This window comes from Atta colombica, unplaced genomic scaffold (genome assembly GCF_001594045.1).
Source record: "Atta colombica isolate Treedump-2 unplaced genomic scaffold, Acol1.0 scaffold107, whole genome shotgun sequence".
NCBI lineage: Eukaryota > Metazoa > Arthropoda > Insecta > Hymenoptera > Formicidae > Atta > Atta colombica.
The window spans coordinates 4,456,212-4,472,391 of NW_017259192.1; the positions used below are offsets into that span (position 1 = coordinate 4,456,212).

Sequence of the window (16,180 nt, forward strand, 5' to 3'; positions counted from 1 at the left end):
GTGTAAAATCTTATGATTATGTCGGCGATGATTAATCAGCAACAAAAAGGAGTATTTCTCCTTGTTGTCGATTTCTGACATGTGAAGCCAGAATATTGGTCAGGAGCAATGAAAGGATTCAGAAGAAAGAGTCTGGCCAGAAGAAAGAAGATGAACAGGATCTATGCAAGATAGATTGTGTAACACTAATCTAAGTATGTATATGTAAAAGATATATGAATATAAGCCTGCAAGGTTTCTTTAAATATGGATGAGTGTACGTACGAGTGGGTGTCGGAGACGGAAAGATGCCGTCTCAAATTAAATCTTACTACCGCGTAAATTAAACTTTTAATAAAATTTTTAAAAATTTCTAGTGAAAAAAAAACAATTGTATCTCTATTACATTCAGGATAGAAGCGTGCAGACTATCCATATAGAGAGTATAGGCATCCCTGTGGATGTAGTACAGACATGAATCACATCTACTTTTATCGACAGAATCAGATAGTAGATATAGTTACGTATGTCTCTAATCGAAAACAGATGTACTGGCGATAGTATACGGGGGGATTTCGATGGTAATAGGAAAAAAGCCGGCATGGTTCTCTTAGGTTTCTTTCTGATCGACACAAGGCTCTAAAACAGTTATCGAATCTTCAAGTAAAGAGTAATCGATTCACGCACATCGATATATCGCAATATAGCAGCATGTCGATTGCAATCTACAGTAATGCAGTATCGATGCGCACAGCGATAGCAAACAATTTCAAAGTAGCAGCATAGTGTTTGGTACTTTTAGGTTAGAATAGCTGTTTTCATAATTAAAATATTTTGCTTTGATACGACAATGTCGCGCGATCGTCACGAGACGTTCGCACATTACACACTAGCTGATGATCGAACGTAACTTCACCGGATGGAGTTACTCGTCGCACATGCAGAGGAGACTATCGTGGAGTGACAGATTGTCGAAGAACAATATTTATAACCTCTTTATTAAAACGATTCTAATTAAAATTAAATCATTGGTGATCTCTTATTTCAACGGTGTACGTGGATTTGCCGAGAGAAATGACCTCAAACGAAGTAGCCGTGTCGCTCGGTGTTGCCCGGGAAGACATCAACTGGCGGAAAGATTTGATTTCGCAATTACGCGAGAGAAACAGATCGCAAACCAATTGTTTTGCAGATCTCATTAGCCTACGTAAGTTTTTTGTAGATTTATTATTAAGTTAACTCGATTGGATGCAAATATCAATCTATTATTCGTCTGTGAACACAGAGGACTATCCCTCTGTAACTATTGTTTGCCGTGACTTATTTGATTTCATTTACAATTAATTGTTTTATTGTCACTTGATTATGTTTCACTAATTTGCCTATTTTGTTTAATTTTCTATAAAAAGATCCACTAGACTAGCTTAATAGTTTATTGATTCTGTTAGCTGCGTTTGTTCTGCTAGCTTGAAGTCGTTTACTTTGGTTTTAGTGTGTAAATTGATTTGACTACATTTCTGTTATATTTTGCAGACAATAGATTATTTGAAAATGCAAATACATTGCGAAATTCAAATATGCAATTGACAATTGCAAATGAGACTCTTCGTCGCGAAGCAGCCAATGGTGGTATTGGCATGGGTGGAAATCCCGATCTCGAAGCTAGACTCTTAAAGCAAGCGGAAGAATTGGCAATGCTGCATAAAAGGAAAGGAGAACATACGCAACAAATAGTAGATCTCAATAATAAATTGCAGGAAATGACAAAAGAACTTCATGGAAAGGAAGTTAGGTAATTTATGATCATAATCTTTATCCATAATTATGTATTATTTATTAATTAATTTATAAATTTATAAATTAATTTTCATGAATTTATAAGATTTTCTAATCCATTTGTGTTTTTCAGTCTTGCAGAAAGTTCGGAAGCTAATACTAACTTACGTTTAGAAATAACTAAATGTCTTGCTAGAGAGAAAGATTTAGAAGGCATTAATCAGATGCTCAAAGATGAACACCAAGCCTTGCAACTTGCTTTTGCATCTTTAGAAGAAAAGCTTAGAAAAACACAGGTAGGTTATGTAACATTTTGTTCTTTGTTAGAAATTTATATACTCATATTTTTTTTGTACATTGGTAATGGAAAGGAGATTACTTCTTGTAGATATTGATATTTACTTATATCACCTATTTACTATATAATATTTATTTGAAATAATATTTATTTTTCAATTTATAGGAAGAAAATCGACAGCTGATCGAGCGTTTAATAAAATATAAAGCCAGAGATGCGGAAAAGATGAATGAAGAAAATGATAACTTTTTAAGGTAAATGTACATATATTAAGTATTTATTATATTGTGAATTTAGAAACAAAAATCGTTTATATTGCTTTTTCGTATTATTAATAATATAATTTGCGAAAAGTATAAATTAATTAATTCTGATTTGCATTAAAATTTAGCATATTACGCTAATATTTTTGTAGTTAGAATTGTTTCTGTAAAATTAAGAGTAGTGCAGTATTTATTTTCGCTATTATTTTGATTGTATTTTTATTTCTTGGCTATCTTTGTATGCAATATAAAAACTATTCTGCATGTTAATTATTTTGCGCTAGTTTATACTCTCGTACTTGTAGTATAGTAAATGTATTTTTGCTTAATTACCCAGCTTTTAAAGATTATTCTATTTTTCTGCACTTTAGTTAATTTAATTTTTATGTATTTGTATATATGTTTATGTATTGTAGTACAGTTTTGCATAAAAGGGTGTTTAGTTTATCTGCAACATAATCTTCTATCTAAAATCTTTATCTTTCTTCGACACTATTTTCCTATAGAATTTTTACTTTTTTTACTAAGTGGATGTTATTACTTCTGTCAGAGTACATACAATCTTATTCAATTTTAAAATATATTTGTTTAACTTATTTCAGTTTAAGATCCAAACTTCACTATGTATAAATCTTTTCAAGTTTGTTTTTATATAATTCAGATTGTTATTAATTAAAAACATTTAAAATGCATGTTATAAATTTTAAATTTTATACATATGAATTATATATTTATTATTGTGATATGCATTCTATATTCTGTAATAAATATATTCTATAATAAATCTTCATTTAATTAAAAAAATTAATTTATATTATAGGAAAATTCAACACAAAATTTTTTGAGCATACAATTAAATTTATACATTTATATTAGGAATAGGTTTCATATTAATAATATTTTTATGAGCCAATATGATACTCATTTCACTATTTGAGCTTTCCAGAATATACACAATATTCAGTCACTCTAGGGCTTTACACAAGCACTTCACACTGCTTGACATTTTCGTTTCAGTTTTACGAGCCCAACAACCTTTTTGATGCATACCTTATCAAAATTTGGGTAAGTTTGATGAATTGCAGTGAACATTCCGCTTATGCTAAATTATAGCTTTGGGATGGTAACTTAAAGCTACAGACTATATTGCACTTTGTATCTCATGATTTATGTACTTTATCTGTTGGTAACATTAATTATGTAGCATGTATATAATATGTTTATATTGTCGTACAAAAAAAATGAAATATTGTATATGTTACGATATAAACTCTTATCTGTAATTATTCGTGCATCAAATGAAAGATGAAAAAGATATAATAAAAATTATTTCATAACACTCGTAATCATAGAAAACAAACTTGAAAAGATAATAAGATTTTTCAATCTAAATTTAAATATGCATTTTTTCCTGTAATGTTTTCATAAAAATATTGAGATTTTTTTCAGTGAAATGAACATTCTGTAACAATACTATTATTTTAAATTATTTTATAGATATGTAAGAAGAATGAAAAACACATATTAAAAAAACAAAAATGCATTGAGACATGTTCGTTTAAATAACGAATATAATCTTTTTACATTAAAGCAATGGTGTGAAAGAAAGCGCAACCGTATCACCGTTGTTACGCTTAAGTTGCTTTGCAACTTTGTTGAATGCTTATTAAATATTACATATACTTAATGTATATTTCTCATTACACTACAGGAAGAGACAAGCAAAGATGCAAAAGGAATTGGAAGATGCAGCCCGAGATACGCGACCTGTTAGTCCGGATCGTTTAAGCTTAAAAGAAGTTGCTGGTCTTCCGACAGCAGTGCCAACGAAAGTATCCGTAACGTTTGTACGTTTAATCTAAAATATATTGTGCTATCTCATCGTAAAAGCATTAACACCAATCCGTATCTGACATTCCTATATATTTAATAACATTAAAACACGGTGTGCATGCTTTGTGTATTACGAATGGATTTATATTGAATATATATTTTATATTTTATATTAAAATTTTATATTAAATTATATTGTTCAATTTTTCACATGTCTTTATTTTTACTTTAATTACACAAAACAAATAGACAAATATTTCTTTCTAGATTTATTTTTTAATACATGATCTTTCTTAAATATTAGGTTATTTGTTTCTCTTTTACAGCCAGTTACATCTTAAAAAGTGGTGTAAATTACATGCTGTGGTTGTGACGTTACATGAACGGCTGTGTATTATACATACTTTGCAATGTGTATTCAACATATCAACCATGTTCTTTAGTTAATTTATTTAACATTATATTTAATTAAATTAAAAAATGACTAATTTCTTTTCTCAACAACAGAAGAACACTTTTATGTAGAATTTTGAAAAATGAATGTACTCTTCTATCAATTGATAAATAATCTATTAATTTATTTAGTAATCACTGAGACGTGCTGAAATAAGAGTACGTCATTTTATTTGTACAGTTATATTAATATATAATAATAAAGAATTAAGTACATGTATTAAAATTATTTTTCTGTTTATCTATATTATTATGAGTTGTATGTTTTTTACTTGATAATATTCATTATCATAACACATACATTACTACACTGTATTAAGGCCGTATTTAAATATATACTGCCAATATTATAAATCTATAGTATACATTACATGAGCTATAGATTTTTAGTTTGGATAGTACACACACATATACACACACACACACATACACACGCACGCACGCACGCACGCACGCACGCACGCACGCACGCACGCACACACACATATTTGGCTTAAGATGTAATACCAGAGCAGCATTGTCTTTGGATATATTTACGAAAAGCAATATTCGCGGACTGTAATATGTATGTGATTGAAAGTGCATAATATTATAATTTTTATCGAAATTAGATTAAGTACAAGTATTTTTAAAATATCACGAGATGCTTTTATTAAGTCATTCAATAATCTCCAAATCCTGAGTCTTATTCTTTCCATCTTCCTCGTCTTAATTATTAGCTTTCATAAATATGATTTAGTATTTTTTTTTATTTAATAATGTTTTATTTTATAATTATGTATGGTTCTTTATATTCTTAAAAAATATATTACAATTTTTATAATTTATTTTTTTCTTTGGATCATATATTTTGATATACAATATGCATGCAGTATGGTATACAGAATATACTGTATACTAAATAATTATTGCTTTCGTAAACTGTTAAATTTGAAAAATAGAAGAGGCATTAATTGTATAAATTAACGGGATATATTTTGCAAGCTTTATTACAAAACAGTTCACTAACAAGGTTTGAACAAAAAAGTTTTGTCATTTATTTTGTTTTATTTATAATATATTATATGTTTAAAATGCTTTATAGTAATGTTTAAAGTGTAATTTAAAGAAAATTTATAATAAGTATTGAATTTCTTTTTATATTTGTAAAATATTCGCTTCCTGCTAAAAATTTTTTTTTAGCATATAAGGTAAAATCATTGTGTTTGCTATTTTTAATTTAATAATCAGATATTATCACGTTTTAATTATTAGTTAATGAAATTGTTTGTGTGTGAATATAAAAACGAGATATTTTTAATAATTACAAGTAATGTATAATTGATATACTGTTGGATATTTTTAATTTATATCTTGTGATATTCATGCGATCAAATCTTTGTTGTAATATTTATGCAATAAATTAAATGCATGGAAAGATGTCTAGCAATCTTATATAAGTGCTTATAAATCTTACAGAGTGCCCATGAGGGGGAAGTATTCGCTGTTAAATGGTCGCCTACTGATAGAATATTGGCTACTGGAGGTACTGACAGGAAGGTGAAGCTTTGGAGCATTAATAAAGGTAAATAACAGAATAATTATGATATATTTTTTCAATAATATTAAAATTTCAATAATAATAAAATTTATTCATCTTTTTAAAAAAGTTGAAATCTAATTCAGATTGAAATTAAGAATTATTCTCTAGAAATTCCTTTTTTTGTGCTGTCACATGTCGCTCTCCTGCTTTAAAAATAACAACTGAAAAAATCATATTTGTCAAAAAAGGAGAAAACTCTCTCTCTCTTTTTTATTCTAACAAAAAATTATTTATTAATATAGTATAAAATAATATTGGCAAAGAAAATATATTCTTAACATAGTCAAATGTCATTTTTGTCATTTTCATTTTACAATCCTTAAAAATTATCCTTTTTGTGTTGTGACATTTTCTTTAAAACTATTCTTTTTGAGTTGTAACAGTTTTTTTGAAATTAAGTTAATTCACTTTTGATGATTGATAAGGTAATCTTTACTTAACTCATGGTAATAACTTGAAAATCACATTTTTTTTAATTGCGTCTTTTAAAATAAGGGAATGATGTTATTTATTATATTTAATAATTAAATAAGAAGTGATTTAATACTAAAATGATGAATGATTTATTATTGTAATTTTTTAATATTAATCATTCTAAATTTTGAATGTAAGAAGAAAAATAATATTTTATCTATTTTTATGAAACTTTAGCGTGTATTTAGCGTAATAATTAAGCGTGCATGTTTTGAAAATTTTATTTAATTAAATTTATCTATTTAATTAAAGAATTTTATAACTTCCTTCAAATAAAGCATTCATTTGAGAATTCAACCAATTATGTAATTTTGATCTTAGTATGTTTCGTTTCGGTTGATCTCTAATTTCTCCGATTTGCATATAAAATATTAAAGTCTTGTGTCCACGACTAAAAATTGTTCTGATATCTCGTATCAAATGTGATTTGTTAATTCTGTACGAGATCTCGAATCGATTTCTAGCATCGTGGACACAAGACTTTAATATTTTATATGCAAATCGGAGAAATTAGAGATCAACCGAAACGAAACATACTAAGATCAAAATTATAAATAGAAAAACTCGTTGAAGGATTGTCGCGAACATTGCCGATCATCGCGGTGAGAAGAGTATAAGTCACAATTTAAGATGTTTAAAATGCGTGTGGAGAAAAGATTACGATTAGTCGGAGCATTCACGCAAATAAACGACATTCTGAATGCATAACAATCGCGTTTGAGCATTGTGAATGGTGGGATGACGTCCCGCCAAGAATTTATCTACCGTTTTATTATTCAAATTCCCGCCGGCGCGCGATGACACGGCAGCGTGGCGGCATTTAGTAAACATGGCGAGTATTCCTTCGCGCTCATTCAAACGATGCCTTCGCGAGACATTTTCTACATTTTCCTCCTTTTTCTTATTCCCGCGTTCGCAATTATGAACCTCTGATGCATCTTTCTTCATATGGTCATTAAGAATGGACAATTCTATCGAATTGGATCAATTTTTACGAACAGAAGACGAAAATGTTCGCGAATTTACGAGAACGCAATTCGCTGCGTACTTGCACCAAATATAGACCTCAGGTATATTGACTCTATTCTCGTAATTCTGTAACTCTTAACAACTTTCTGAACAGTAACGATCGCCATATTGTCGTTTCGCTGCTTTTTTTACACCATGAGACCTGCGTAACAATTTAATGCGCGACAATGTAATGATATCGGCTGTGTTCACTTTGGCGCTCACAACGCTTTAAGTTTCATTTCATTTTTATTTATTAAATATTAAGGATAAATGATGTTCACAAGCTGTAAGTGTTAAAGCGAACACAGCCATTATTATTGTTATAAAATAGGGGCCATAATAGCGCAATTATGTAATTTATTCACTTAACACAATTCTTTGAAGGACATTCTTAAGATATTTTTTGGACAATTGTGTTGTGTGAGTATGATCTAATTATCTACAGTTTATATGCGACAATATTATTTTAGCAAACAAGATAATGTCGGAAGATCTTGCACTGAATCTTGCATTGAAAAGAATTATTTCTTCGACTAAATTAATTAATTTAATTCTTTATCTTTGTCTTTATTTCTTTAGTTAGTTGTATGTATTTAAAGCCCGACCAACGTTACTTTGATCTTAAGCGAGGCTTAAAATTTTCATCTCTGTCTCTCTTTCGCTTTAAAACGAGACAGAGAGAGTTTTAAGTCTTGCTTAAAGTCAAAGTAATGTTGGTGCAATCGAGTCTAAATCAAATATAATATGGAATACTTATATTTTTTTTATATACATACATTCTTTATTGAAACAAATCAAGACGTATTAAATTAATTTAGTCAAATAAACAACTTTTTCTTTAGTATACTTAGAAAAAGAAAGAAAGCGAAAAGCAGAAACAATAGATAATTTGTTCGTATATTTCAATATGCTTCAATATGTCCTACCATAGCTTCTATTCACTCTAATGAGTTGGAGCATGTTGGAGCATGCTGGAGCATAGACACGAACAAACTTAATAATGGGAAAGAAAAGATGTTTTTTTATTTGGTGACACAAAGTCGATGCAAATATCGTTTTACCTTTGTTATTATTAAATGCCAAGAAAGATAATAATGTTTATGTCGATTTATTAAATGAAAAGCATCTAGAAGTATAAAGAGTAGAGAGGGTTTCTTAATATCTAGAGATTTCCATTACGATTGGCAAAATAACTTAAATTCATGTCACACTTTATTGGAGATTGAGGATTGCGAATTGAAGATAAAGCCCAGTCTACAATTGTAAAGCCGTAATCAAACTAGAGATTAAAATTGAATTGAAATTTAACCACTCAAAGCAAAATTCACTAAACTTGAGATTAGGTTTTTTCTTCTGATTGGTTAAATTTCAGTCTCAATTTCAATCCTAGTCTGATAATGGCTGATTGTAGTTGTAAGAATTGGCCACTCACAATCAAATATCCTCATATTTGACTGTAATTGATCAATTCTTACAATCTTAATCATTTTAATGGTTATACAATTGTAGAATGAGCTTTAAAATTCAGCTAATCAAAAAAAGTTCAAAATTAAAATTATTTGACTGGTAGAATTCTAATCTGTAATTCGCAATCCTCAATCTCCAATGCGTAGCGTGATACGGATTTTAAGTGATAGAGCATAATAAAAAGAAGAGAAAACAGAATAAAAAACAGGGGATCGATTGTGTATTTTAAACGAGGTGAAAATTATAAAAGCGAATTTTCTAGAATATTTATAATTTTATTGATTAATTATCTATTGAATTTACTTTCGTAATTTTTACTTTATTTAAAATACTTAATCGAATCTTAATCTCGTTCTCTATTCTTTGTTCCTTATTCCTTTGATTGTACAGAGCTCCTTAGATTTGCTTTTCAAAGCAAATTCGTTCATCTGCATTATGCAGGTTCTCGTCACAATTTTGTCGTTTATTAACATCCGGTACATGTAATATATCCATTAAGGTTCCGTTTGAATTAAGGTTTTTTTGCTTATAAACTCGACTATTTCGAATAATGACGAAAGTGATTTCTGAAAGACTGATATGTAATTAAATTCTCATGATCTTTTCTCTGATGGATTTATGTGATATATATGTTTGACATATCTGACGGACAAAGGTATTAATATACATTACATATTGTTCCTTTATTCAAAAGCTAAAATATACAGCTAAAAAATCTGATTTTTTAATTATTATGAATGAGTAAATAAATGAAGTTAACATTACTCTATTATTAATTAATTTTATAAAAATTGTCAAAAGCTTATCAATTTGAAAAGAGTTTTTAAAAATCATTATAACTAAAAAAGGATGGTTTTTAAGGATTGTGAAATATTAAAAATGATATTTGATCATTTTAAGAATATATTCTTTCTACAGACATTATTTGATTAGTCAAATTTTTTATTAAATTAGTTTTTCCTTTTCCTGAGAAACATAATCTTTGAGCTATATTTCTTTTGAAGCAAGAGGATGATATTATTTGAGGATGATGCTATTTATTTATTGATCAAAGGTAAAAGACTTTTTTTGCTCTTCCAATGTTCTATTTGGAACCTAATTTCCGTCGGCATCTCGCCGCGTCTCTTCTTTCACGGATGGCCGCGATATCACTTTTTCTTGAGAAATTCTCTGCGATCCACTTAATGAAGTATATTAACGAATCAACAGGTTACTTTGCGCGTCGTTATAGTTCACTTTTGCAACGTATAGTAAAAGCTGCCCCATCACTTCGAAATCGTTTCATTGTATTGTAACATAGCTGCGATCGTACATGCTATAACGCTCTCGAATGTAATCCTCTCTCTCCGTCTCCTCTTACAAATTAGATGAAACATTCGTCCTTATTGTGCGGGTCCGCTTAGCTCGAGGTCTGTTATTCTAGATCTACACGCATTCTCCATTTCTCGGCTTTGTTCTGCGCTTCTTCATTGCTCTCCTCTGCTTCTATCTTTACATTTTCTCTCTCTCTCTCTCTCACACACACACACACACACACACACACTCTCTCTCTCTCTCTCTCTCTCTCTCTCTCTCTCTCTCTCTCTGCCTGCTTTGAGATGCTTATAACTTGCTCCCTTTGGATTGCAGCGCGGTTTGCTCGCTACCAATTAAGCCGTCAGGGCATAAATTTAATTAGTCATATTCAGAGACTAACGCGCGGTATAGACCAAGAGGAGAAAGAGAGGCAGATATAGAATGAAACGGTCGTGCAATAGGAACAAAGTAATTGATGTGGGCACGTAAATGCGAAGAATTAAATTCAAACATCGTTATGTAGCAGTATGATGACATGTCCGTGAATATTCTGTTGCAGATACATCGGAAAACAAGGGTATCCTCGTTGGCAGTAATGCCGGTGTGATGTCGGTGGACTTTGATTCAACAGGCACTCTTATTCTTGGAGCATCCAACGATTATGCGAGCCGCGTTTGGACCGTCAGTGATCTTCGCCTAAAGGTAAGTTTTTGCATCCATTGTTTTATCTATATGTGCTTTTAACGCACTTCCAAAAACTTAAATAACTAAAGGATATCTAATTTATAAGATTCATATCCTTATGATATGACATGGTCTTTTTTATTTTTGCGTAAATGTATAACGTTCGAATAACGTCATGATATAAAATTACGATGTTCAATTGAACCGTAGGATCTCGTTTTGTCTTGTGACTCTTCAGTTACATAATTCTTCTGTTACATAATTGCCGCATACATAAAAAGATGAACGTTTGCGTGATGAACGAAAGAAAGGACAAGTCCAATATTATAAAAATTGATTGCGGCCTAACAATGAAATTGACTTCTGCATTTTTATCAGAATATTTGCAGAAAACTTTTAAGTAGAAATTTATAAAAAAATTTCTATAAAATGCGAAGGAATTCAAATATAAAATACAACGATCGCGTTTGTGATATTTAGCGGATAAAAGAGACGTATTTTTAGTATTTGCTGAATATGTCAAAGAATAATAAGTGATATAGTAAACGTAGAAATCATTTATTAGGAAAAAGAAATTTTTAAGTATTATATTATAGTATTATGTTATTCTTTTATTTCGTTTATTGTGCAAAATAAATATATCGCTTGTTTCGTTTCATCTAAGTTAATATCGATAACTGTTTAAAAGGCTTCAAATTCCCGAGTTTCGATTATTATTCAAATGTATTGACTCGTAATTATACCACGGTTCTATGAATACTCATGAAAAGCCGAATATAGCGGTTCCATCCCTCTCACAAAGAGATAGGACGTTCCGCGTCCGATACTCGAACGAAATATCGAAAATTCATCTGACAACGCTGAGTTTGCAAATTTTTTTTTTTAAATTCCGCAGATTACGAATATAGGTAGTGTAGTTCGAAATTACGCGAAAAGTCATAAATAAAATGTCATGGACCACTGCTGACGTGTCTATTTTTTTTTTTACAAATATATTTTTTATTTTCAAGTACTCTTATCAGATTATTGACAAGTTAGATAAAAAATATAAAGAAGATAATTATTTATTATTTATATTTATGGAAAATTACATTTATAAAATAACAATGTCCACAAAAAAAGCTTTGACTAATTAAAAAAATTTTTTTTTATAAATAATTTTTATGTTCTTTAAATTAATCAATTAATAGAAAGAATCCTATTTGGTTAAAGTGAATCTTAGTGTTAATAACACTAAATGCAATTCTTCGCAAATATATTATTTCAGTTTTATAAAACTGCGTGGCTTGTTGGCTTTGAAGCGTAGTCGCAAACTGAAGCTGAAATTAATATCTCAAAATAGAGTTGAGTTGTCGATTTTAATATTATAATGATGGTAGAAAGCATCTTAAGAACTTGTAATAATTTATTGTGAAAACTATTATCTTCGCCAGAATGTTTTTCGTAATAAATTATTTACAGATTTTTAAGATGCTTGTTAGCATTAATATTAAAATGAACGATCTAATTTGGAATATTAAGTATGATTCGCTTTGACCGAAAATAGGATTATTTCTATTAATTGATTTATTTTTATTAGTCTAATTTTGGCTTATAATTGTTTTTTGGAATTAATAATTTCACAGAAAATAATTTAAAAAAATTGAAAACAGCACATTGAAACGCCACATGTATTTTTTATATCTATTTGCAATAATTTGCTCTTTTAATCAACCGGGTGTTAGACCATAAACGTACCTATGTACTCAATCAAGCTTTCATACTGTATTGCGCGAAGTATAAAAAGAAGTTACATTAAGATGGAACAAATGGTCTAACAACTGCAGTAATGAGACGCGCTCGTCTCTCGTCTCTCTGAAAACCTGATTGGCTGTACGGACGTGTCCCAGGAAGTGCATAAAGGGATGTCTCGCAAAACATGCATTAAATTACAGGTCTGTTCCGTTGGCGAGACAGCCCGTGAATCTACCGGCTGTAGAATATGAAATTTATCGTCACCTTCTTCCCTCGCGATCTATTACCGTGCAGCTCATGTAAATCTGCTACGTTGGCGCGATCGTAAAGCTAATGGCAATGCACAAAAAGTCAGTCAGGACCGAATTGCTTCATGAACTTTACCGCGGATCGTTACTCCTGTTCATGCATAATATCTATGTATATTTTGAAAGGCGATCCGTCTTTTTAACCCCACTGTCTAAAGTTTGTTGCTCTTTTACTCTTCTCTCACCGTTGTCACATTGACTTTCTTCAACTATTTTTCCATAATTCTTCTGTTCTGGAAATATATAATATTATTGAGAATCGCCATGCGAGAGACTAGTTGATTATTCCAGTTTACAATGTTTAATATTGTATATTGTATATTGAATAATATTGTATATTGAATATTTAATCTCATATTTTAGTAATTTTCAGTAATTGACAATCATTTTGATAATTTTTAGGTGATTTCTGTGACATTATATAGACTATTCGAGATAATATTTATTTTTTACGTCACTATGATTCTCATGTTGCGAATCGAATCATGACAGATTAACTAAATAGATTAAAACAATTGATAAGCTCAAGGATTAGACAGATGATCGTATACATTTATAAATTGATTTTTATTTATTGTTCGTTAATCTTTTATTAGTTTTTCTCTGAAAATACGTTCATTAATTACTTTACAATTATATGCAATCACTAAATCTTTCAAGTTACTTTTTAAACCTTCCATTATTTATACTTGCTACAGGATTGTAACAGGTATAAATGGTCAGTTTGAAATTTTGATCGCGAGAAATAGTACGTTATATAATATAATAGAAACTTTGGTTACATGATGCGTATCAAATGTGACGATCAAAGTTTAGCATATGACAGTAAATGCTTGATCACTTTTAATGTACGCTATTTCCTTTGATCTACGCCCGAAGCCGGGCTCTCGTATGTAAGAACTTAAGTACATGGTTTGTCGATAGTCGGCGGCATACGCGCGCGCGGTCGTGTATGGAGGAGTAATCAGGGATGATCGATCGCGATGAAACTTTGAATCCCACGCCGTACGTATGTCCCGACCTGCGCACCTCGTTACTTTGATAGGATTGTCAGAGTGTCGCACTGATGTAACATGATTAAACGCTGGGAGCAACCAGCGATGATTGTCGGCGAAGTCGACGGGAATCGACGGACGAGAGAGAAGCTTCTGCTTCGCGCAACCAGTTCTCGCAACTCTAGATGAGACTCAACGGTACTTTGATTTGTGCCGTGTGTATATGACCGAATCAGCTGGCTCGGTCTTATCGTAAGCATTTCTCTTGCAAAACGATTCATAGAAGTCATCGACGTCTAATCGATTCGTCATGGTACGTTTCTAGAGACACATAAGTAACTGATCGTTGAGCGAACGTTAATAATACCGTATGAGAATTTCGATAAGTCTCCCGTCGTTTCCATGCGAGCTATCGTCGTGGTTTCAGTATATTCAAGATAAGTTCTCTCCTCGATGCAATTACACCGCGTATTCACGTTAGATCACGTGACAAGATTCGGCGAAGACGCTTGCTGGTTCGCGAGGAAGCATGGAGCGAGAAGAGAGATTGAACCGATAGTCTAACACTGTACCAGCCACACAATTCCATTACATCCTCGATGCGTCGTTCCTCGACATCGTTGTACAAGTTGCCGCTCGCGCGCAAGCGTTCAGCCTTGCAGTAATCGCCGTTTACAGCGTTGCGGTTTATCGGAGGAATACAATGTGTAATATATTCGCGCGCGAGCATACGTGAACCGGAGTATCGCTTGCGTATCGTCGGGTGTGTTAGACGTGATTATTCGACGCGTTCGAGAAATCATAGCTGCCGTCTCGCGCGCGAGCCATTCGTTGTTCCGTCCAATCGACCGGATCCTTCGCTCACGTTTCCCCCTGTCGTTCTTGCTCGCTTTTTCGCGCACCATTCGTGAAACAGGCCTTGCCGGGAATCTACTGAACGGCGGCAGTTTCATTCCGAAGATTGGTGGCCAATGGCGCGTAAACTCACGCGGGAAACAACACGCGGTCTCTGAGGGATTCGAGCTGTAACCAGTCTGTAGGTTATTCAGGCTGAGAGGTGCGAGAGCCGACCATCTGATGTTTATTCTCAAGTGCTCTGTTTCGAGAGCACGTAATAACATCTGTCGATCTTAACGAAATGTGGTTTTTCCTGCGAGTCCCAGCCATTGCGGTATCCGCGACTCGTGTCTGCCGATCGTTCAATATATCTTTTTATGGATATATCATATTAATCCTGCGTTTTACGCGACATAAAACTTGCAGAAGATTGTTATAATATTATGGATAAAGTCTATCTCGATAGAATGTAAATTTTTTTATTTATAATATTCATTATCTTTTTTTGAAATTTTCATTGAAAAAATATATCTAGTTATTTCCTTTCTAAGACAGCAAATTGTAATATAAGAGTGCAATGTGCTAAATCGTTTTGGCATAGATAATTTAATATTTATTTCAAAAATAGAAAGAAACATATTTTTTACATTGTTAAAAATAAAATGTTAATTTTGTCTTGAAGGCGTATAGTGTACTTTCTGAAACAAAAAAATGTTAATTTTTGAATATCTCAGAAAGTCCACTATACATTTTCAAGTTTAAATTAACATTTTATTTTTAACAGTGTAAGAATTTTATAGCAACATGCTTATCATATACTACCCGCGTTATTGGCATTCCGATCAGACTGAAATTTGTTCAGAGTTGTCACACAAAACAGTCCGCTAATATTATAATAAATACTACTAGTATCTATTTTATAGTTGTAATCGAAAGTTATAATAGAAAGGGTTGGTTTATTTCAGAAGAATTTCAGTAAGCGTCGATCTATCTTATTAACAAAACAACTCACATTTTTACTATGTATTTTTTTAGTTGACACATATTAATATTAGATATGTACAACATTATCTACATTTATGTTATCCATAAGAATCGATATATATATATATATATATGTGGTGTGTATGTGTGTGTGTGTGTGTGTGTGGGTGTGTGTGTGTGTGTGTGTGTGTGTGTGTGTGTGTGTG

At 31.2% G+C, this 16,180-nt stretch overlaps 1 protein-coding gene across 1 annotated transcript in view; it reads left to right on the forward strand.

The window, feature by feature from the left end:
• Window positions 1–736: 736 nt before the first annotated feature.
• Window positions 737–16,180, forward strand: part of LOC108692839 (autophagy-related protein 16-1) — a 389,033-nt gene continuing 373,589 nt past the window's right edge. Inside the window, 8 exon segments of the mRNA XM_018201347.1 lie at window positions 737–1,186; window positions 1,513–1,771; window positions 1,889–2,051; window positions 2,219–2,307; window positions 3,334–3,381; window positions 4,028–4,163; window positions 6,061–6,166; window positions 10,992–11,134. Coding sequence (XP_018056836.1) covers window positions 1,054–1,186; window positions 1,513–1,771; window positions 1,889–2,051; window positions 2,219–2,307; window positions 3,334–3,381; window positions 4,028–4,163; window positions 6,061–6,166; window positions 10,992–11,134 — 1,077 coding nt within the window. The 5' untranslated portion in view covers window positions 737–1,053.